The 21,738-nt window shown below is 48.8% G+C and overlaps 1 protein-coding gene across 1 annotated transcript in view; it reads right to left on the reverse strand.

Moving 5' to 3' along the window:
* The window catches only part of SFRP1 (secreted frizzled related protein 1), a 44,867-nt gene extending 23,525 nt beyond the window's left edge, over positions 1–21,342 (reverse strand). The window contains exons 1-2 of the mRNA XM_037813419.1: positions 20,468–21,342; positions 15,155–15,232 (exon numbers count right to left, since the gene is read on the reverse strand). Of these exons, the coding sequence (XP_037669347.1) occupies positions 15,155–15,232; positions 20,468–21,011 (622 nt within the window). The 5' untranslated portion in view covers positions 21,012–21,342. The remainder of the gene's footprint in view (positions 1–15,154; positions 15,233–20,467) is intronic.
* Positions 21,343–21,738: the final 396 nt, after the last annotated feature.

The following is a 21,738-nucleotide window of genomic DNA, read 5'->3' on the forward strand; positions in this document are numbered from 1 at the left end:
AACAAGCTGGATTCTACCAAAGCTACCCAGAACAAGTCTTCCCTCTGCCAGACCAGGCAGTCTCGGCTCTCTCAAGTATTTTCTTTGTAACACTTGTACCCCTGGAAGGCAGACATCTGGAAACATACAAGCCTGTCCGATTAAGAGAGGATATGGAGGAGAGAATAACCAGGCTCCTTGGAAAGTGGGAAACACCCAACCTGATACCTCAGTGTCCAGGAATGTGCAGGAGCAATGGATTGGCAGCTCACTTTCCGCCACTCCAAAGCTCCTGCCAACACAAAATATCTGCCATCAGCCACTGGGGCCAAAGGAATGCTCAACACTTATTCCACGCACTGGAACTGGTGCACAGGGCCAGCACATAGCATGTCAATTAAAGTTCCAGACCACTAGCCACTGGAGGCTGGAGGCCCCCAGAGTGGTACCCCATCTGCACCAGGGCTTTTTGTGGGCACTGACCCCTCCTGGGGGTAAGGCTGGCACATAGATTTTTCCAAGTGGCCTTTCCCAATTAATGCGTTGTACCTGATAGTCTTCGGTTAATAGCTGCTCCCCTTGTGAGCCCACAGAGATGTTTAGGAGTTAGGTTGGCCTGTATTTTAATAACCTCCAAAATTCTTTGCAAGTCCTTTGGGAAAAACATTAACATCACTATGCTGGTCTGATTTGGTATATCTGTAAAATGCATTCACCCTTTCTTTTTTCTTTTCTTTTTTTTTTTTTAAGAAAAGCCAAGTGTGTGTGGATCATGTTACAAATGCTTTAGGGTCCAAAAAAAAGCCATGCCAAGCAGGCCATCTGCCCCTCCTTGAACAGAAAGTCCTTCATAAAGATGCCAAAAGAATGGCAAGATGGCACCTTGTGCAGAGCTGCCAAAGGGCGCATAATGACCCATTAGGTGTGAGTTGCACTCTGCAGTCTTCAGGACGCCTGGATATAATCTTACGAGTTCTACAAGCTCTGTGAAGTATGTACAATTTATTTCTATTTGGCAGGAGAGAAAACAGGCTCAGAGAAATGGACTTGGCAAAAGTCGCATGACTGGTAAATTTTGGAGCTGGCATTAAAACCCAATTCTGAATCCTTAGAAAGTTACTTCTTCATGTTTCAAAACTGCTTTCCTATCAGGCTCTATCACCCCATGCTGACAAAGAGGTCCCTGGGCCATCCATCCCCGGGTCTCTGAGTAAGCACAAGGGAGAACAAGAACCTCAGGAACGCGTTCAGGAGAGGGTCCCCAAATGTGAGTGCCAGCCCAAAGAGAGGGGGTTGAGTTTGGGACCTTGAATGGCCATTGAGGCCCCAAAGGATGCTAATCTGTAATATATACAGTGCACTGCCCTCTGCAGCGGTCCTACAAGCCCACCCCTACCCCAAACTCAACTCTTCAATTAGTATGGCCAAGACAGTTTTCACCTGTTCCATCTTAGACACAGGCTTCTCTTCCATACGTGCCTAAGATGAAGCCCAAGGATTCCCATGGAGATGCCAGGGGAGCAGAGGGGTGCCAGCAAACATCAAGAAACCAAGTCAAGACGTTTTCACAGAACAAAACCATTCAATTTCAGAGCTAGAAGGAGCCTTAGAGGTCACCAATGGCAACCCTTCCATTTTGCATAAGAAAATGGGGAATCAGATTTTAACTGACACCTATAGTCACAAAGCTGGCTGGTGGTGGAACTGGAATTAGATTCCAGAACTCCAGAATTTGTGTTCTTTTCTATCCCATCATATTTTATCTCCTACCCCAGAAGTTTTGTTTGTTTCTTTTCTAGCAGGTGGGTAAACTAAGCCACAGCGAAGCTAGGTGTTTGCCTGAGCTGACTCAGTAGGTGGTAGAACCAAGCCTTGAACTTAGGCTTGGTCTTGATCTGCATGACACCTAAGGCTATGCCTGTTCTTTCCAATATAATTTTTAAGTCCCAAAGAGTACACTGAAACTTTATGACAATCCCTGCTAACAGCTGAAATCTGCCCAGGAAATGATTCCTGCCTGGAAAACCAGCACTTCTAAGTGGGCCAGCTGCAAACACTAAAACTAAACAAAACAGGCCTATCTGGTATTTGGAGCAGGAAACAAAACACCAAGACTGCAGGAAGGTTCCCCAACTTACAAAGATGGCCCTTGGTTTGCATAGCAGCATTGTGGCAGAGAAACCCCTCATGGACTTCTCTAAAGCCCTTCCTGATGAAGGGACAATCAACAGTGTGCTCTAGAAGGCCTCTCTCTGAAGTACTGGAGAAAGGAGTAAGCCTCTGTCTTAACCAGACCAAGCACTCCTATTAGCTAGGCAAACAGCTGGCTGGCATGGCCCATGCTCCCCAGCCAAACAGGCTGTGCACACACCAACACAAACACACATATGTGCTCAGGCACACAGCCCACTGCACCAAGCAACTAGGCACATACATCTACGCCCACACCTCCCAGACAGAAACATACCCTCGTCCATCTATATGCCTAGTCCCTGATCCCTCAGTGTGTAGCCACAGCCCCGCTTGCCTTCCTCCTCCAGAGCAGGCCCAGACACCTGAGCTGACCCAGCCCCTCGGGCCCTGCCAACTACCATTTACCAGTCCAACAGTTACGGGACTGGCTCCAGAAGTGCTGCATTTGCTGCCTGCCTGGGCCACTAACAAGGTCTGGAGAGAAAAGTCAGGGCAATTTATGACAGGGCCTAATGACGACCGCTCTTGGTAATAACCAGCTCTGCGGTGACCCAAGTGTAAGTTGATTACAGGCTCTGGCTCCCACTCTGCACACCCAGAACAAACGTTTCCCAGGGCACTGACCGCAGCAGATGGCCCCGTCCCTGGCTGCCGGCGAGCTTTGCTGACCTCACCAGTGCAGCCTCTCCAAGGATCCTTCAAGTGGGTGGCCAGAGATGGTCCAGACCCGGCCAGCACTGCCCTGCCCTGAGTCCTCTCTTAAGAGATGTGACGTAAGGGCCTCCTCTGTCTCCCCTCCACCCTCTCACCCACAAGGCTCTCCTGTCCAAAAACATCTCACCCACTGATGCCTGAAGTTCTGCCATTAGTATTTCATCACTTTAGACTGATAAGTACCTTCTCTCTGAAGTTGTCTTCCCTTTTTTTCTGAGATCTATTAAGATGTGAGTGAGAGTAACATTTTAATTAGGCTCCAGCTGTCTGTCCATTGCCATCAGGACAAATTCCCCATTCCTTAGCCTGGCGTTCAAGGTCCTTCACGAGCTGAACTTTGACTGCCTCATCAACCTCCTTTCTAGACACTCACCACCGTACACCCATACGCCGATCACAGAGAGACCCACCACTCCCAGAACACCAGAAGTGTCTTATCTCTGCTGGGCCCTCTGCTTGGAATACTCTTGCTGTGCCCATCTTTTCTGCCTGACAAACCTCTACCAAGGCCTCAGAACACAGCATAGCTGTATCTCCTTTCTGTAGCTTTCCTTGACTCTTTCCTCAGATGAACTGTTCCCTCTTCTATACCCATGTGGCCCCCAGTGTTTATCTATTACTGAAAATTCAGCATTTACTCACACACTGTTATATTTTTGTGTTTTCTTCTTGGTAGCCCATCTAGATGGGAAGTCCTCTGAGGGCAGCAACCACATCCCAATCACAGTTTTACGTGCAGTAGCCAGTGCTCAGTATATCTCCCAATACTCAAGTCAACTGACAATTATGTCTCTAACTAATATGTGATCAAGGCAATGGGGTCACTTTCCTCCCAAGAGTAGAAAATAGCACAGGGAGTGGCCCAGGAGTGCTGGGGGCAGGGCCAGACCAGGCAGAGAGGAGGCCCCTTTGGGAAGCCCAGGACAAGCCTGGAGCTTTTGCCTCCGCTGGCCCCAGGATGGGGGTGCCGAGGTACCCCGGTCATGCCACAAGCTTGCCCACAGACCTCCCCCAGCCCCACCCCCAAAACTCATCAGCCCCTGGACAATGAGACCCGGCCTGAGAAAGTGGAGGGCCCGCTACCTCATTCAGGGCTTTCCACTCATAATACAAGGCAAAAGGCAAAAGGCAACGTCTGACTTTTTAAATTGGACCTCACCTACCTCATGCACACAGGTAAGAGCTATCTCCTGAAGAACTCAAGTTTTATTTTCCTCGCCAGGGACTTAATTCAGAGTTCAGAGCATCCAGAGGCAGAAAGAGGTTGCAGAGCTCATGAGAGAGAGAAGGGCTGGCTCTTTCTACACCTGCCCTCTTTGGCTTTGACTATGACAACTCCTCTCTTCCCAGGCCCCAGGAAGAAATTATACAAACACTTCTGCCTGCAGAACAAAAATCTCTTTGGATGACAATTCTAAAAGTCAGTAAATGCAGTGTGAGGTCTAAGCAGGACCAGGTACTCAGTAGAACCTAAACAACTGTCTGTTGAATTAAATCTGTGCAAGAGTGCATACTGCTGTGGATAGTGTGATTTGCAAAAGAAAAAAAAAAAAAAACACACATCACACCTGTTTTAAAATGAATACGTGTTAAGAGTAAAGAAGCTGTAACCGGAGAGGCTGGGGAGAAGCTGGGTGCTGGCCAGCGTTTTGGCACCTCGCAGGTATCTGAACTGCACTCTTGTTTGTGCTTCTGCATCTCAGAACAAAAACCGTGATTCTTTCGGGCTAGCCCCGCTCCCTCTGGGTCAAAGTGGCTGAGAGCCGCACGGTGGGTCAGAGGCTGCCCTCATCAGCTCAGGCTTGCCCTTCCACTTCGCAGCACCCTGCCCAAGGCAGACAATTAGCGCTTACTTGACCGACCTGTCTCCCTCCTGCAGCCCTGCTCCGCCTGGGTGGAACTCGGACTCCTCCCGTGGCCACAGCTGAATCGGTGACCACCGTACACCCGGTCACTCCAACCGCTGCTCCCTAACGAGCAGGCTAGGCATTCCTGGGGCCCGGCCACCCTTCGAGCTGGGCACACAGGCAGTGGCTAACCAAAAGGACCAGCTCCTTCCCTCCCACCTCAGTGCAGCCTCTGAGTCCCAAGTTTTTGGTCTGGGCCCGGCCGGACCCAGAATGCTGAGTTAGCTGCTAGAACTGACAAACAATCATCCTTACCTGTATTTATTTACCTAAATTAGATTTTGTACCTTTTAAAGATTACTATTTGGTTTGAGTCTTAATTCCCTTTCCCTAACCTAATCTCCTGACACCAGGAGTGCCCTTCTTGGTTTTCTCCATTAATCTTAATCCTGACAGGTGGAAAACTCATCTCCTCCAGGAAACTTACCCAAGTTTCTCCAGCCCCCACGGACAAACCCTGGCTCCTTCAGGCCTGAGAGTTGGAACAGTGCACCAGAGCATTGAAGGTACTGGAGAACAGAGCCAAACACACATGTCCAAGGCCTGTCTCACCCGTCAGATGCTTAAACTTTTTGAGGACAGAAACCAGGTCCTCGGCATGGAGCCCAGGCAAACAGAAGCAAAGAAGCAGCACAAGCAGTGTCTGCCGAGTCCCCTGCCACAGACACGAGTACCCGTGTGGAGCTGCATCACCAGCTGGCAGTGCGGCCCCCACGGGGAACACCACTGCACGGGGGACTGGCACTGCAGCTACAAGCTGCTTCTAAGGGTTTAAAGTGCTTATTCCAGGCCTGTGGCACCGGTGCCACGGCCACAGGGACAGGGATGTCCTTCAGCTACAAGGCTGTTTCCAAAAGCTGAATTGATCTGTCGTGGAAGACACACCAGTGTGAACTAATTTTCAAAGGGCTCACAAAGAGAAGAGATCACATCTGAGGTAGTCCCAAAAGGAAATGTCCTGGGCAGAAAGCTCATAGAAGGGCTAAAGAAAACACAGAGGAAATCCCTCTGCTAATCCTGCCTGAATGAGTGAGAACATCGTTTAGGAAAGCTGTTTCCTAACCTTCCCCCACTGCCAAAGTACTATTTTGATATCTCTTTAGAAGTCACTGACACCCTTTCAGAATTTGTAAATGATTCCCCTTCATTTCTGCCCTAAAGAAAGCACTCTGTCATTCTCCTAAGTATCTCCATGCCAATAATCATCTATTACCTGCCCACCAAGAAGGGTCGATCCCTAATAGCTGTCAGAACGTTCTGGCCTCACACACCAGAAGCTCCTCTAACCCCTCAACACCTTTTACTCTCAAGCCTCAGTCATAAGCATGGATGCTCTGCAGATGAGCCCTGACTGTCAAACACAAACTTCACCTCTTCTCTGGGGTCCTGGCTGCCCTTCCCAGCACTGGCCCTGCACCACCAAAGAAGTGAGGTTGAGAGGCACCCCAGGGTGGGTGGGTGGGGCCCTGAAGTTACCGGAGGTCCCCATGGCCACCTTTAGGCTCAGTCCTACCGAAGGGACCCCAAGGCCAGCATGAAATGAAAGCACCAGCATCTGGGACTGCATCTGCCCTGCCTGAAACAAGCAATTTATAACTCATCAGTCCCTCCCTGAAAAATCACTATAAACAGTTCACACAACATCTGTCTTTTAGAGACCCAGAAAGCTGTATTTCTTCTCTTTCCCATCATCACCATTCATTTGTCCATCCACTCACTCACTGAAACATGTGCTGGGCACTTGCTACTGCAGCTTTCACAGAACCGGAGCCACCATCTTTATTCCCACCTGCATCTCTCACAATCACCAATGAGCAAAGCCAGAGACTTGGGAAGCATCTGCTGCAAGTTCTGCCAATATGATTCAAGCTCAGCGGAATTCGGAAGGTGATCCACGCCCTGCCACCACCCTCTGGCCCCTGCTCCCATTCCCCACAGTCCCAATCATTCAACACACCCCAGCACCCCTCTGCCAATTTGGTTCAACAAATTTCTATTTTCAAAGAAACCTAAGCCAGCTGCTTCTGGCTCACTTCCCCCGGTAACTCATCAAAAGGCTGTTTGCACGACGCTGAGAGAAACTGCCCTGAAGCTTCCCCGTTCCAAACCAGGAAGTCCCGGATGCCAGCACTAAGGGGCCCTCAGACCCTGAGGGGTCCCCACAGTGGGGGCGGCTCCTGCAGACAGAGGTGCAGCCAGTCCTTCCTCCTCGTGGCCAAGCCAGCTGGGCTGCAGTGCCAGGTCCTCCGGGGCCCAGCAGGAGTGACAGAGCCAGTGACAGCCCAGATCTCTTGCGCGGCAAAGCTACAGTTCAAATATTTATTGTATGTGTCTGGCTTTCACACGGAACTTGCAACCTGCCAGTTACCAGTGTTTACCTTGGTAAAAATTCACGGGAAATCTTAGTCTGAACAGGCCCAGAGTTTATTTTACTGCCAAATAAACAACTTTCTTTGATAAATCGTCCATGTGACAGTGTTCCTGAAAGACTAAACAGAGATTTCAAACGCAATCTATAGGCCTTTGAGAAGATTTCCAATGTTAATGCGTGCTTAATTGGCTGCTCTAAGCAGGTTGGGGCAGGGCAAGGGCCTGATATTTTTTGGCCATTTTTTTGCTTTTATATATATATATATATATATATATATATATATACACACACACACACAAATCTATACACACAGACACATACACAGAAACCCCCCCACACAGACTGAAGCTTCTGGCTCATTTCTGCAAAACTGAAATAAATTTAAATGCTCATTTGATTCTAGATATAACCTATCCTTTTAAAAGGCATTTATAAGGGAAAAAAAAAAGAGAGAGAGAAAAAACTGCGCTAGAGATATTGCTTGAGCAAAGAGGAGGACAGAGGAAAGTAAAGCAAAACAAAAGGACTTTGAAAATCTCCCTTAGATAGTCCCGATAAGTGCTCAACAGAAAAACACATATTAGGAATAAGCTCTTCTTAAAAAAAAACACATAAAAACAAAAAGCAAAACTCTTCAATGGTACGTCCTGAAACTGGTGCATATTCAGTCCAAACTCCATGCATTCTGCAGTCATGATTGTCTGATGACTTCCAACTTTATAATGACTTAAGGGTGTCATCTAACAAAAACTCAATTTCCTATCTTATTTTTTTTTTAACCATAACACCATGAAGCTGCAGAAAGCTTTTAAAGTTTTTCCAAAATAGGCTTTTTAAAAGGTTTTATCAGTTTAATCCTGTTAACAGAGAATTAACCAGGACATTCCATTCCCTTCCCAAGAACTTTCCTCTAAACAAGCTGATTTCATGATTTCTAGCCTAATTGCCATTGTGAAACCATTCTTTTCACTAAGAAGATATAATAATGATGGATTTGAGCAGCCCCCGTTTTCCAGGAAGTTTACACATTTGAGTAATTCAATTCTATGCACAACAAAGTAGAAATTACTATCCATGTTTTGCAAATGAGGAAATAGGCTCAGGGAGGTTAAAAGACTTTCTCGTGGTGGCTCAGTTTGTAGGGCTGGGATTTCATCCACATCTGCCTGTCCCAAACCCATTGTTCTTTCTCCCCATCACAGGGTCTGCCTCTCCACAAAGAAGGAAACCAACAACACTGAGCTCCTTCTACCTGTCAGGCACATCCACCAGTCCATGTAATCTCCACGAACTCTGCAAGTAGTACAGGAACACCTCCACCCTCTTCCCAAGGACCGTTCTCTGCCATTCCTGGCAGGATGGGAATGGGATGGGCAGGAGAGGACATGAAGAAACCAGGGTATGGAATCCAGACTAGCCACATGAGTGCATGCTGGGGGAAACAAAACTTGTAAGGGATGCCAGGCCGTGTGGCCTTGGGTAATCGAATGACTAACTCCTTTATCTGAGCCTGCTTTTCCTCAATCTGTAAAATGAACGACACTGGGCCGGGTGATCTTTGTGGTCCCATCCAAACCAGCACTGTCTTTAGAATGGCAAAGTGGTACCAATGAGCAACCCGGCCCCCAAAGAAATGGGCAGCTGTGTGGGCTGTGAACAGCTTCCCTCCCTGATCTCGTCTCCCTCTTTCTTCACCCCACCCCCAGAAAAGCTTCAGAGAACAAAGGTGAACTTGAGGAAAATCCTTCTCCTCACTCCCACTCGCCATAATACTTTATACCGATAGCAAGAGATAGAGGGCCAGGAAATGGGGCCAGGCTGCTCACCACCAGATAATCATACAACTGCAAGAAATTGGAAAGCACTTCAAGAAACATCTAAACCACACCGTTTGGCAACTGGCCATCCCAGGGAATCACCTAGTCAGAACTGGAGGGCGCCAAGTCTTACCACAATGAGTGAGAAGTCAGGCGTCGGCCACTCCTGAACCAACCACACCCATACCTAAATCTGACTTAGGATAAAGAAAATTAGTCATTCTATCATGGTGCAAAGAGAGGGGAAGGGCTGAAAACCGAGTTGGGTTCTGTTTAAATAAATGCAAGTAAATAAGCTGAGAGGGGAAGGAAAGAAGGGCTTCTGAGATGCACCCCTCACTTTGGTGAAAGCCACGAAGGAGGCCTCGACTGCTCGGGAGAGACTACTGGTTTACTTCTGTCCCTGAAAGAGCACCGAAATGAACAGTCGCCGAGTACAGCCTGTGTGCTGGAGTCTTTACTGACACTATATCATCTGTCCCTCACCAAAGTCCTATAATCTATTAGAGAGAAACCGAGGCTTGGAGAGTTTTATGAGATCTGTCCAGTGTTACGGGGCCTAACTATAGTGGCAAAAGGAAGATTTGAACTCAGTTCCAAAAGATAGCATGTCCCATCCATGGATCCTGAATTTCTGTGTCCTTCCTTATAATTCAGTAGACTTTCATCAGCTCAAAGATGCTAAAGAAAAGTGTTTCTCATTGAAATGTGCCTTATCTAGGTACCTTTCTGCCACAGTTATAGAGAAGAGAAAAATCAGAAATGGAGAGAGGATGCACCACACTCAACAGAGGGGGCTTTCCTCGTGGTTCCTCAACATGGCTTCAGAGGACAAAGTGGTCCACCTGTGACCTCAGACCAAACTGCCCAGAGCTTGGTGTTTCTGGCCAGACCCCCAGGTTCCAGGGTCTGCTCGGGAATGCTCCATTCTGGTCACTGACATCACAAACTAACCCACCAATTCGAAGGCTCCGGATGCTTCTGGTTTGGCTACATCCTCTGTGCTGTATAACCCACCCAGTGCCTGGGGAGGCTGTTCAGAATAGGATTCAGGCTGGGAGCTGGGGGTTACACTTCCAGAGCACTTAACAAGGGGTCTGGCCCCATGTTTTCCCACACATGAAATACCATAACAATTCATTCCAAGCATTTACATATCTGTGGACCAGCATTACATATCTGTGGACCAGATACATATGTGGACCAGATAAGATAGAGATCTTCTATGACAATACAAAACAGTTGTTTCAGTCCACCAACTCCACCCCAGGGTAATGGTTCTTCCCCCAGATCTATTTAATTTTACTTTGACGGAACTAGATTTCTGAACGATAGGACATTTTTATATATACACACATATACACTCAGTCTCCCAAAAGAGGGGCATGTAGTTTTCCTTGAACTTAATAAACAAGTTGCAGATATTCACTTGGAAAGGAGTTTATTCTTTTTTTTAAAAAAAAAAAAAAAAGGAAGTCCAATTTCCCTATCCTCACCATCCCCTATCATTTGACAAGCTTTTATTTCATGCCTACCATATATGACACCATGCCAGGGACTAGGTACAAATAGGCCTTATTTTTTTCATTTTAGGATACATATTTTCTTCACATTTTAACATGAAGTATGTTTCCTGTGTCAGTGGAACAAAATTAATGCATCCTGCAATTAATGGGCATCTTAGATGGCATAAGACACAGACCCTGCTCACAAACAGCTTTCAGAGCGTGCTTGTAATTCCTGCACTGGCAGCCAGAGGTTTTCCTCATCTTCAGTAAGAAACTTCAAGGTTGAGTCTGAAAAGGTTGAGCTCACTTTCTGCAAGAGATCTAATTGCTTTTCAAAGTAAAACACCATGCTTGCAAACAGCGGCACAATCAGGATATCTTGGAAGAAGAGTATGGCAAAGGGAGAACAGATTAGCGAAGGTTCAAGCATCTCAGAAAATATTTTTTCTAGGAAATACTCCCAATGCTTGCAGTGAGAGTGGATTTTCTTTTCTTTCCTATTTCACTAATTTCAGAGTTGCAAAGTATGGTTTTACTCTTTATGAGGAAACATATAATTATAAATGGGGAAATTTTCCTTGCCTTCTAGAAGGCAAGGAAAATTTCTGGGGGCAAAAAAACTCTTTTTCCACAGCATGAAAATACTGGACGGAAGAAGTTGCCATCCGAACTCTCAAGCTTAAAAAATTGGAGAAGCTAGTAAAAGAGGAAGCTCTGAACTGTCTTAGCAAAAGTACATCATTATGCAAATTTCTTCCAGAAAAGCTCAAGAGTGTTTACAGATCCTGGAGAAGCAGCTAGAGTGGCTGGAGGCTAGGATCCTAACCTCACAGCAATTATAAATCCTATCCCCATATCTCTGGAATAAACTAACCTGAAGGGATGATGGCTTGTGGGCAATGGGTTGTAAACAGCAAGATTACGAGTTGGGCAGCTCGCAAATACCAGACTGACCTGTTTGAGAGGCAAGAGCAGCATCCTGTTATCATCAGACAGCAGGACAAGACTTTCTCACTTGGAAAGTAAAGAGAGAACAAGAAGCAACAAAACCAGAACCGTGCATCCTAATGTAAGCGGAGAAGGCAGGCTGGCTGCCATGTTGAATTCAGAAACTGTACCATTTAACTTTGGTTTCCCACATCTGGTACTTGATCCAAGCTGATCCAGCTGCATTCCTGAGCATCAGCACACAGGTGTTTCTACTGATGTTTTTCCCTGTTGGGGAAAAAATGTGCTCTGAACTGAGAGGTTACAGTGCAGGGGTGGAGAACTGAATGACCAAGCAGAACTGCCAGGGAGTTAAAAATGCACTGCCAGGGGAGAAGGTAAGGGACTGGGCACACCAGCTCCACGGAGGCTACAGGAGTCCGAGGATGCACTGCAGGAGGGTGTGTGTGTGTGTTGACCCAGAAGAAATGTGTGCCTTGTTCCTGGAGCTCACAGACAGCCTTCCAGCAACCTGAGGCCTTCCCACTGGGGATGTCAGCGCCACTTAATGCTAAGTTTGATCCCTGAAGTGGAGAGAAAACATTCTTTTTCTTCTCTACTGTGTGTCAGCCTGGATGGTTGAATTTCTTTGTTTCCTAACTGAATCCCATAAGTTTGGCTGACTGCCTCACTCACTTGAACTGCACTGAGTTAGGAAACAAGTTTCTCAACAGAGCTGCATTCTCCAGGGCGCTAAGAGCACAAGTAAGCTCAGCCCCCGCTGAAAAAATAAATAAATAAAAAAAACACAAAACCTATTTGTTGTTTTATAAGAACATTACAAACAAACAGAAAAGTCTCTACTGCATCCAGATGAACACCATACCTGTGCTGAGGAGCCAAATGCTTCTGGCTCCAACCAGAAGCTCAAGGGCAAAGCCACTTTGGACATCGGCGCCCAGCAGGCATTCATCTTCTCTTAAGAGGGAGACAGCACGGTACAGAGTTAAAGAACCCCAGGTGGGGAAGTCAGATCCCTTATTTCTCAATAAGGGATAAAATAAGGTGACTTGATAAAACGACCTCTAAGGTCCAAGAAGAACTCAAAACTTTCAAGAACCCAAGAGGAAAATAATCTCACGGTTAAAGGAACAGAGTTCCAAACAGACCTGACTAGTTACTAAACTGAGACATACCTGTCCTTCCTGTAAACAGGAGAGGTGCCTACTCCAGTGGGGAAAGTAAGTCCTACCCCACGTGAGTATCGTAAGCCCCTCTAGACCCTTGACACATTCAAATTCTTTTCCAAGGCTTGGCTCTTCGGCCCATTTCTAGGGAATGCCTCTAGGTTAACTAGTTGCCATGAAACCCCAAAGTGCCAGAATTCAGGTGCTCATTTGTGAGAGCAGGGAGGAGAGCTGACAACAATTTCAGCTTGTGAGTTCCAAACAAAGATTCTGACCACAAAAACCTGGATCCACTTCTCATAGGTCCTTAACATGAACTTTGGCCCTGAGTTCCCACAGCCCCCTCTGCAGCCTGTGAGCTATAAAATGATGCCACAATGTCAACAATAGTGGGGTATATGGGGACGTCATATTTTTTACATAACTTTTCTGTAAAGCTACAGCCTCTCTGATTTCCTCAGGGAAATCACTGATTGGCGTTCGGTCAGGATTAGAAAAATCAAATTTATTCTACATAAATACTTTTGGATGAAGGCTCCTAGCACAGTGTTTTTAACTCAATAAGTGTTTTCTGAATGAGTGGATACTTGAATGAGTAAATGATGGTACACTTTGAATTTTGAGCTCCCCGGTACCAAGGCGTCGCCTGCCAGTCACCTCCACACACTCAGTTTCAGGGTTTCCATCACTCTTCTCTCAGGAGCTGAACCCAACAGAAGTCATATGAATATAAAACACTGTTATCCTTCAGCACTTTTGCAAATATTATTCCTGGGTTTGCTGAAATGTCAGGAGCCAATTTCTAAAAGTGAGTGTTTCAATTTACAATATCTGAAGAGAATCAATGAATCTAAAAGAGCCACCCCTTGGTTATCCCTTATAAGAATTCTTAGGCCTCACAACCATATCTGAGCAGACTCCTCCTGCCCCATGTAGCAAATGGCTTCCCATCAGGATTCATAGTTAGAAGCTTTATTTATGTCTTGTTTTCCCTAGGTCCAAATGTACCTTTGGGAAGGAATCTCAATCCAGTGTCTGGATTGAAAGCTAAGGCAGTATGGATCCACAGATTGTACAGCAGGTGACCACCAGAACTGAGCCCAGCTTTTGACAGCCCCTGATGAAGAAGCAACAGTGTTGACATCAAGAAGCATATGTGACCAGATTTAGATGGAAGGGCAATTAAGAGTCTGTATCCATCATTGCATGTGCCTTTTACAATTTTGAGTTCATTTAAAATAACAACATGAAAAAAAGGATGTGACTCTAACACAATCATCCTAGAGATCCTGTTGTCCTCCAAGGTGAACAAAGGAGGCATGCAGAGATGCTAATGTAGGGATAAAGCACGCAAAACTTACGCATTTTCAAGAAGCTCTCTTGTGGCAAAGGGTCTGAATTCTCCAACATCCATCTTTGTTCACAATCACAAATGCCCTGAGAAGTTCTGTGTCATAACACACAATGTCCTTTGACTTGCATACACATGCACATACACGTGCAGCTCATTTAGACAGGGCATTTTACAAGTACAAGGCCCTTTCGTCTACTTTCTCGTGTTTGATTAATGAAAGCCTGGAATGGGTGGCTCTGAATGGACATGAAGACTGACATTACCTACCTTTATGGCTTTCCTGATAAGAGCTCCATAAGAAGTCTAACCTCAGGGAAACAATGCAAGAATTACGAGAAACACATTGCTCAGCTTCAGACAGAATCTGTCCTTCTGCCAAATGGCCCTGGCCTGAGCCACTTCTCTGCATCCATGTAAGATAGAGGCAGGATGAGGCTTACACTTACTCTTCCCAGAGGAGAGATTCCCAGGGTATTTGGAATTCCGGTCTTTGGCAGGTCACACTGCAAGGGAACCATCCTTGGAAGGCCCCTCTTTGGGCCCCCCAGCCCTACTCTTGGGGCTACACGTGTTGATTCTGAATTCTCTTTAACCCAGACTGATACAGGAAGGGAGAGAAATCATGCCTCTGTGGGGATGTCGAGTCTTTCCGCCTGGGAGAATATGATTGGGGGCCCTTCTCTGAATCCCCTAAACACTGAAATCTTCCCGCCCTATGGGGGCACCCAGTGGTCAGCCTTTCTTTGGGCCATTTCAGATGCCGTGTGAGACAGTGCTGACACCTAGGGGTGGATGCACAGAAGAGCCAGCCTGGAGAGCCTCCAAGCCCAGCAGAAGCTGCAGGTGAGAGAAGCCTGTACCTCATGGTAGATTCCAAGTTTCCACAGCAGCTGGTATCTTCCCCCAGCTCCTCGCGACCTGTCCCCAGGCCTGCCTCCCTCCACTCCTGGAGAAGCATCCTTTCCCCTCCGCCCCAAATCTGTCCAGGGCAGAAGTAAGGCTTTTATAAAAGCTGGCCAGTTCCCCACCCTATCTTGTCTTCTTTCTACCTGAAAAGCAGCCATTTGAGGAGGAAACAAGCAGAGAATATAAGGTTCTAAAAAGATGGATCAGCAGGCTCTGTGAACACCAGGGACACAGGCAAGGAGAAGACAGGGATTCCAAACCTCACAGAGGAGGCCAGGAGCACTTTCTTACCAAACTCGCTCGCACAGAGATGTTCAATGATGGCATCAGATTTCAACTCGTTGTCACATGGAGGACACACAGTTGTGCCTAGGAAGGAAAAAAGGGAGAAACAGGAGCTGTAAGTAATGGGGAGGGTGGGGACCACCCCTGGGGAAAAGCTCAGCACTGGGGCCAGGCTGAAAGTAGTTAAAAGCAACCTTAAAACTGAAAAGAATAGTTCTTGAGCCTAAGACCTAAAGCCATAAACCAGCATATGGTACATTCTTGAAACTTCTTGAGCTAGAGCTGCTGAATATGAAACAATGCTTTAAACTAACACTGTCTGGTGCTGGGTGGGAGCAGGATCTGTGAATTGTGAGTTGATGGGGGGTATTTGGGGTCCCTGGAAAAAACCAGCTTGTAAACCCAAAGATCTATTCCAGTTCTGTTTCCTGTTTTTTTTTTCCCTTCTTTACTAAACCCCCTCTGATCCCTGACCCCTTCCCATTTCCAGATTCCCAAGAAGAGAGCAGATCAATCTGACCAACTCTCTAGGAGCCAACAAAGAAAGAAACTCAGACAGAATCACAAACTCCAACACTAGGGGCCTGAAAACCCCTCTCCAAAAGGGCGATTTCAGTGAGAGTTCCTGCCAGAGCAGGAAGCAAGAGCAGCTGGGGTGTGCGTTGGGGGCGGCAATAGCAGGAGCTGCCAAATGGAAGGACAGAGCTTGATAGGGGGACTCTTCGGAGGTCCTTTCATGAGTGACTGTGAAGTGCTTTGAAGAGGAGGTGTGTGTGGGGACAGACATGGAGGCCACCGGGAGGTGGCCAAGCCCCAGGGGAAGGAGACTACTGAGGCCAGGGCCAGAGGCCCCCTCCAAGCCAAAATGCTGCTGAAGCAGGAGAGATCTCCTGGAAGCAACGTTACCTCCATGGAAGGACAGGGAGAAAATGGCACAGTGGAATCTCCAGAAGGTCATCATCATCATCATCATCATCACCATCATTGTCATCACCTATAAATAATTTGAAGTTTACCCACTGATCTAGGGAAGCATTAGAACATTCTAAGGGCACTGTACTTCTCGCACACCACAGGAGGCACAGCTAGGCTGGAGGTGAAAAGCACAGGAAAGTCACCCTCAGGACTGAAGACAAAGGGGTGATGAAAAACTGGCTGGAGTTCGGTGGTGCTGAGGGCCTCTGCTCAGACATGAGGCCATAGCCTCTCTGTCCTGTTCTTCCTCTCAAGAATGGCTTCTGTGGCAGCATCTCCTTCACCACTGAGCACCTCTATGGTTCACACAGTGAAATGGGCAAAGCTTTCCAAGGTGGAGGCGAAGGAGGGTGCTGTCCAGTGCTCCCAGGACAATGCTGCCCCCAGGACGCTGCTGGTCCACGCTGGCCAGCCCCCCGTCAGGACGCAGGTGATGGCAGGAGCATCCTCCCTCACAGCACAACCTCTCCCCACTTCCAAGCAGGGTCCCTGCACGGCCCAGCAGAGACCAAACCCCTTTGTCTTTACTGTCAGAGGTCTTCCCCACCTCTACTCTGCATCCAGGACTAAACTCCCTCCAGATTCTCAGCGCAGCAAGGACCACATTCCAAGCAGAAGACAGTGTGACTTTTTTGGCCCAGAGGTTAGAAATTCACTTTACTCCCAGTGCTTGAGATTGGCATCTGCAGGTGGTGTTTCTGACAAAGGGAAAAACTTACCCAGAATTTTGCATTAGGGTTCTTGCTTCCAGGAGGAGAAAACTGGGAAAAGTAAGTCCCACAACTTGAAAAGGACCATGCCACCTAGGCCAGGAAAGTGAACTGTGCTTTGGGTTTTTCCTTGTCCAGGTTGTTAAAATGTGAAAAAGTGGAAGTTACCACATTGCGAGGTTCTAGGAATATAACCCTAACCGAGTCTATGAGAATATAAGGTTCACCTCCCACCCCACCCCCTCGGGACCCCCACACCATCTCTTCTGGGCACACGCAGTTCCCCTGATCCCGCCAGCAGCCTAGGGCACTGTACCCCACAGCGGCACATCCTTGGATCTTTCAAATCCGTTGAGACATCGATGCCACTCATGGCGGCAATAGTCTGTCGGGGTGAGTTCCGTGTGTTTTCAACACGGCTTTCCTCCATCTCAACTTTTCATACAGCCATTTCTGGAGCAGCTTAATCCAGAGAAAGGGGGAGGAATGTGTAATGAAATATTAATCTGTGCCTCCTCTGGTGTGTCCTTGGGGCCCCGCAGCTGCCCCAGCAGGAGAAATCCACCAGGTCTTCCATCTGAGAAGTAGAACTAAATCGCTGCTTTAAGGTGTATTTAAAATAACGGCTAAAGCAAAGAAAAGAGAAACTAAAAGGTTTTGTGTTTTATTACCATTGAAGGCGGCTAGAGGGGAAAGTCCAACACCGGAATCAGGATCACATGAATTTTAAAAAATCAACACACATGCATGAACACACAAGCACAAGCACAATCTGGCATACATGTATATAACAGGTCTTTCCCAGCCAGCTCCTTGAGACATGGAGAAGGAACCCTAAGGAAGGCTGGATGGGGAAATGATGGCACTGCAGCTTCTGCAATCTGTGAATGAAACAGCCAGGTTGATTCAATGCACATTATGCCTAAATAAAAAATAAAACTAAAGTATGTAGTTCATTCACACAATTTGAATCAGTAAAACCTGGTAGGGATGGGGAACAACCTATGAGTCTGGGAGCTTTACAGGGCTAATGGAAGTGTACGATTTAGAAGCAGCTCTCCAGGAAAATGAACAATTGCCTTGCCCGTAACAGATGCTGATATGACTTGGGTATCAGCCTTTGGGGGAAAGACGTCTTTGGAGTCATTGATCACTATCAGGTTTATCCTGAATAACACATGGCCACTCAGACCTGCCCAGTACACCCAAACTGTACATGCTCATGTATGTGAATAGAAACCAGCCTAGAAGTATGCTGAGCTATGAGGTTGTTTGAAATTTTGGTTTTAATGTTAAAGAATGAAAACAGCGCCTCTGTATTTATTCTCAATCCAAACTACCAGTTCTTATTCCAGAGCCACCGGCTAGAAATCGCCGGGGCCCCGGAGTTTTGTCTAACTCAACATGCCCCCTACTCACACGTGCACACAGGTACACAGAGAACCTGTACACAGAGAACTCCACAGTAAGTGTGGAGGTAAGTGGCCTTGAGGCCTCAGAGGAGGCTCCCTCACCTCAAGGGTCCTGGAAAGGAAAGCGCGCCCTTTCAGGGGCATTGCCTCTCACCAAAAACGGTGGGCGAGATTCAGTTCCTAAGTCCACTCCTGACTCTCACAGCTTTTCCCTGTGTTCGGCAGCTGGTCTTGGGAGGGGTGATTACATGAACACCCCTGGGGTGGAGGGCAGGGAGAGAGGAGGAGGCAGTGAAGGCCTGGACTCTCGGGCTACTGATGAGGTAGCAAACTAGGTAACCAGCAGTCAAGGGGCAAAAGGCAGCCCACTCCACCCCAGCCTTTTGGGGAGTTGGGTTGAGGGTGGATTCTTTCCCCCAACCCCTTGGACTTTCAGCCACTTTCTCTATAACTATTCCCCCAAAGGTCTCCACTTCTTATCCACTGATCGCACCAGAAAGAGATAATTAACGGCCACTGGGAGAGGGCTTGAGCTCAGCCCAGGGAGAGCTGGCCACCACCACGCAGGACAGGGAGGGCTAATCCCCCAGCTGGCCGGGGAAGGGGAGAAGGAAAATCCTGTGGGCTGCAGGGGATGGTTCCACAACCATCAGAACACAAAGTGCTTTGTTAGCTGTACGTAATTGCTCAACTCTTGCTCTCACACGACTGCATTTCCCTGAAGGTTAACCCTGTGCAGACAACCAGGAAGCGGAGAGCAGGGGTCCCTAGACCCCTTTCCCACCTGCTACCTTTCCCACCGGGCCCCAGGGTCCAGCCACCCAACCAACGGCAGTTACTTTGGACCGATTTCCTCCCTCCCTAGAATAAGCATGAACATTCAAAATTTGGGGTTTCCCCACCTTTCCCCACACCAGCCTCCCCCCTCACTTCAGGGGATCCAGGTAACTGCACTGCCCCTCAGGGGACATTTCTTCCTTCAGCATCAATAATGGAGGAGGTTAAAAGCACTGAACACTTCAGGATGATATGCTAAGTGAGGGAGCAGCCCTTACCCCATCCCAAACCCCCTCCCCCTAAAACTCTAAGGACCCATGCTCCTGTGCTAAGTGCACCTGGGGTACAGTTCCCCCATCCCAGATTTTGTCCACTTCTTTGAATCTAAACTCTGCTTCCAAAGAACTCAGGGATGAATTCACTGCTATAAATGTCAGGTCACCGTGTTACGATTTAACCTTCCCAGGTTTTCTTTCCCTCCCACTCAAGAATTGCCCTTTAAATGGGAAAGGGGTGGGGAGGGGGTTCCCTAAGACTGTTAGGAAGGTCCCCAATTTGCTGAGCTGCTGCTCTACTCCCCTAGGAGAAGATGAACAATGAGCTAATTACATTTTTTTATCTTTCTAATTACCTGAGGATTTGTGTAAATGAGGGAAGCAGGGGGCATGCAAGAATGAGACAGAAGGGGTCTTCCACCCCCAACCATCCTGGCGCCCCCAATCAGGAGCTGTTACCTGAAAGGGGTGGAGGAACAGAAATCCACGCAGTTTCTAAACTTTCTTTTTCCAGCCAGTTCTACAGCAGTCCTGAGGTTACTTGGCTGAATGACTAGCTGAGGCAAGAGGTTTGCGTGTGTGTTGTTTTTTAATCCTCACAGAACCTATGAAAATAAACAAAGCTGCGCCCAGCATTCTCTCTGCCTCTCTGAGCTTCCTACACTTTGGGTTTTGATTTTTTCCAAATGGGGCACTCACTGCTTCTCGTGTTTGTTAAAACTTGAATGAGAACTCCATTCCTTTCCAGAGGAGAGAAGAGCTCTCCTTTTCCTGAAAGCATAGGGCTTTGTTTCAGGCATGGAAAGAGCGAGGCTGGAGCCCTAGAAAAGCTGTCGCAGGGATGGGACCCCGTCTCTGAGTTCGGTGGGGCCCAGGCGCAGCCGCCGCTCCTGGGCTACCCCGCCGAGCACCCGGGTCGCGAGAGGCGCTAAATGCCACCTCGGACGGACTAGAAGCTTTTACAAACCACTCGCACAGCTTCAGAGTGGCCTCCAGGTAGCACCTCCGGACTCCCGGGAGGAGCGCCGAAGTGCGGGCAAGGGTGGGAGTGAGGGGTGGCCGGGGCTTTCCCGCAGCCTCCGCTGCAGCCCGCGTCGCGCGCTGCGGGGTCCCGCGGCCCCTGCCCATCCCGGGTGGGATGCTCGCGGGCGTGGGAGGCGGCGGCCTTACCTTGGGGCTTGGAGGCTTCGGTGGCATTGGGCGGGGTCATGGCGATACAGACGTCCCCCTCGGGGAACTTGTCACACTTGAGCATCTCGGGCCAGTAGAAGCCGAAGAACTGCATGACGGGCTCGCACGAGTCGCGCACGGCCTCGCAGAGCCAGCGACACGGGTAGATGGGCCGGTCGAGGCAGACGGGCGCGAAGAGCGAGCAGAGGAAAACCTGGGTGCCGATGTGGCAGTTCTTGTTGAGCAGGGGCACCCAGCTGCTGGCCTGCTGCTTCACCTCGGCCATGGTCTCGTGCTCCAGCAGGTTGGGCAGCACCATCTTCTTGTAGCCCACGTTGTGGCACAGCCGCAGGTCCACCGGGATGTCCACGCACTGCGGCGGCTTGGTGTAGAAGCGCCCGCTCTGGTACGAGCCGATGTCCGACTGGAAGCTCACGTAGTCGTACTCGCTGGCCGAGCCCGCGGCCAGGAGCCCGGCGGCGAGCGCCAGCAGCACGCCCGAGGCGGCCCAGCGGCGGCCCCCCGCGCCGCGCCCGCTGCCCATCGCTGGCTCCGCGCGCTCGCACCGGCGACGTCGGGGCTGCCTTGGCCGCCTGCACGCGCGCGTCCCGCTGCAAACTACTGGGGCTCCTTCTAGGGATGTCCAGGGACAAAAGGCACCGTCCCCACCCCTGCCCCGCTCTGCGGCCGCACGCTGCTGTCCGGGGCCCGGCGGGTCGAGGACCCTGGCCTGCCGCGGGAGCCGCCGCGGGAGCTCGCGCGGGGAGGGGAGCGCAGGGGAGCGCAGGGCAGCGCGGCGGCGCGGACCGAGTCCCGTCCCGGCTCCCGGACGCGCGGCGGACGGGTGGGCGGGCGCGCAGCACCTACTCCCGAGGCTGCAGGACTCGAGTGCCCGGTGCTCGTGTTGCAAAGTCCTCGGAGTCTCCCCGCGCAGCCAATCAGCTCTCGGCTGCTGCGAGCCGCACTCATTAACCACGTCAGTCACCGACTCAATTAACCAATCGCTTCACTTGCTAGAGGGCTCGGTTTACTAGAACTAAACACAGGTCAACACCCCTTAAGAGACAAAACCAAGAAGAGTAAAGAAAAGAAAAGAAAAAGAAAGAAGGAAGGAAAAAGAAAAGATAGGGTATAGTTGGAAGTGTGGGGTAGATAATCTATGATGCTGTAATTAACTTGAGTCAGCTTGCAGAAAAGCAAGGAACCTCAATACCACTTGCAAACCCACGAGATACCTGATACTTTTTTTTTACCCTTTTCCCTCTCCAATT

The sequence above is a fragment of the Choloepus didactylus genome, chromosome 20 (assembly GCF_015220235.1).
Source record: "Choloepus didactylus isolate mChoDid1 chromosome 20, mChoDid1.pri, whole genome shotgun sequence".
Classification (NCBI taxonomy): domain Eukaryota; kingdom Metazoa; phylum Chordata; class Mammalia; order Pilosa; family Megalonychidae; genus Choloepus; species Choloepus didactylus.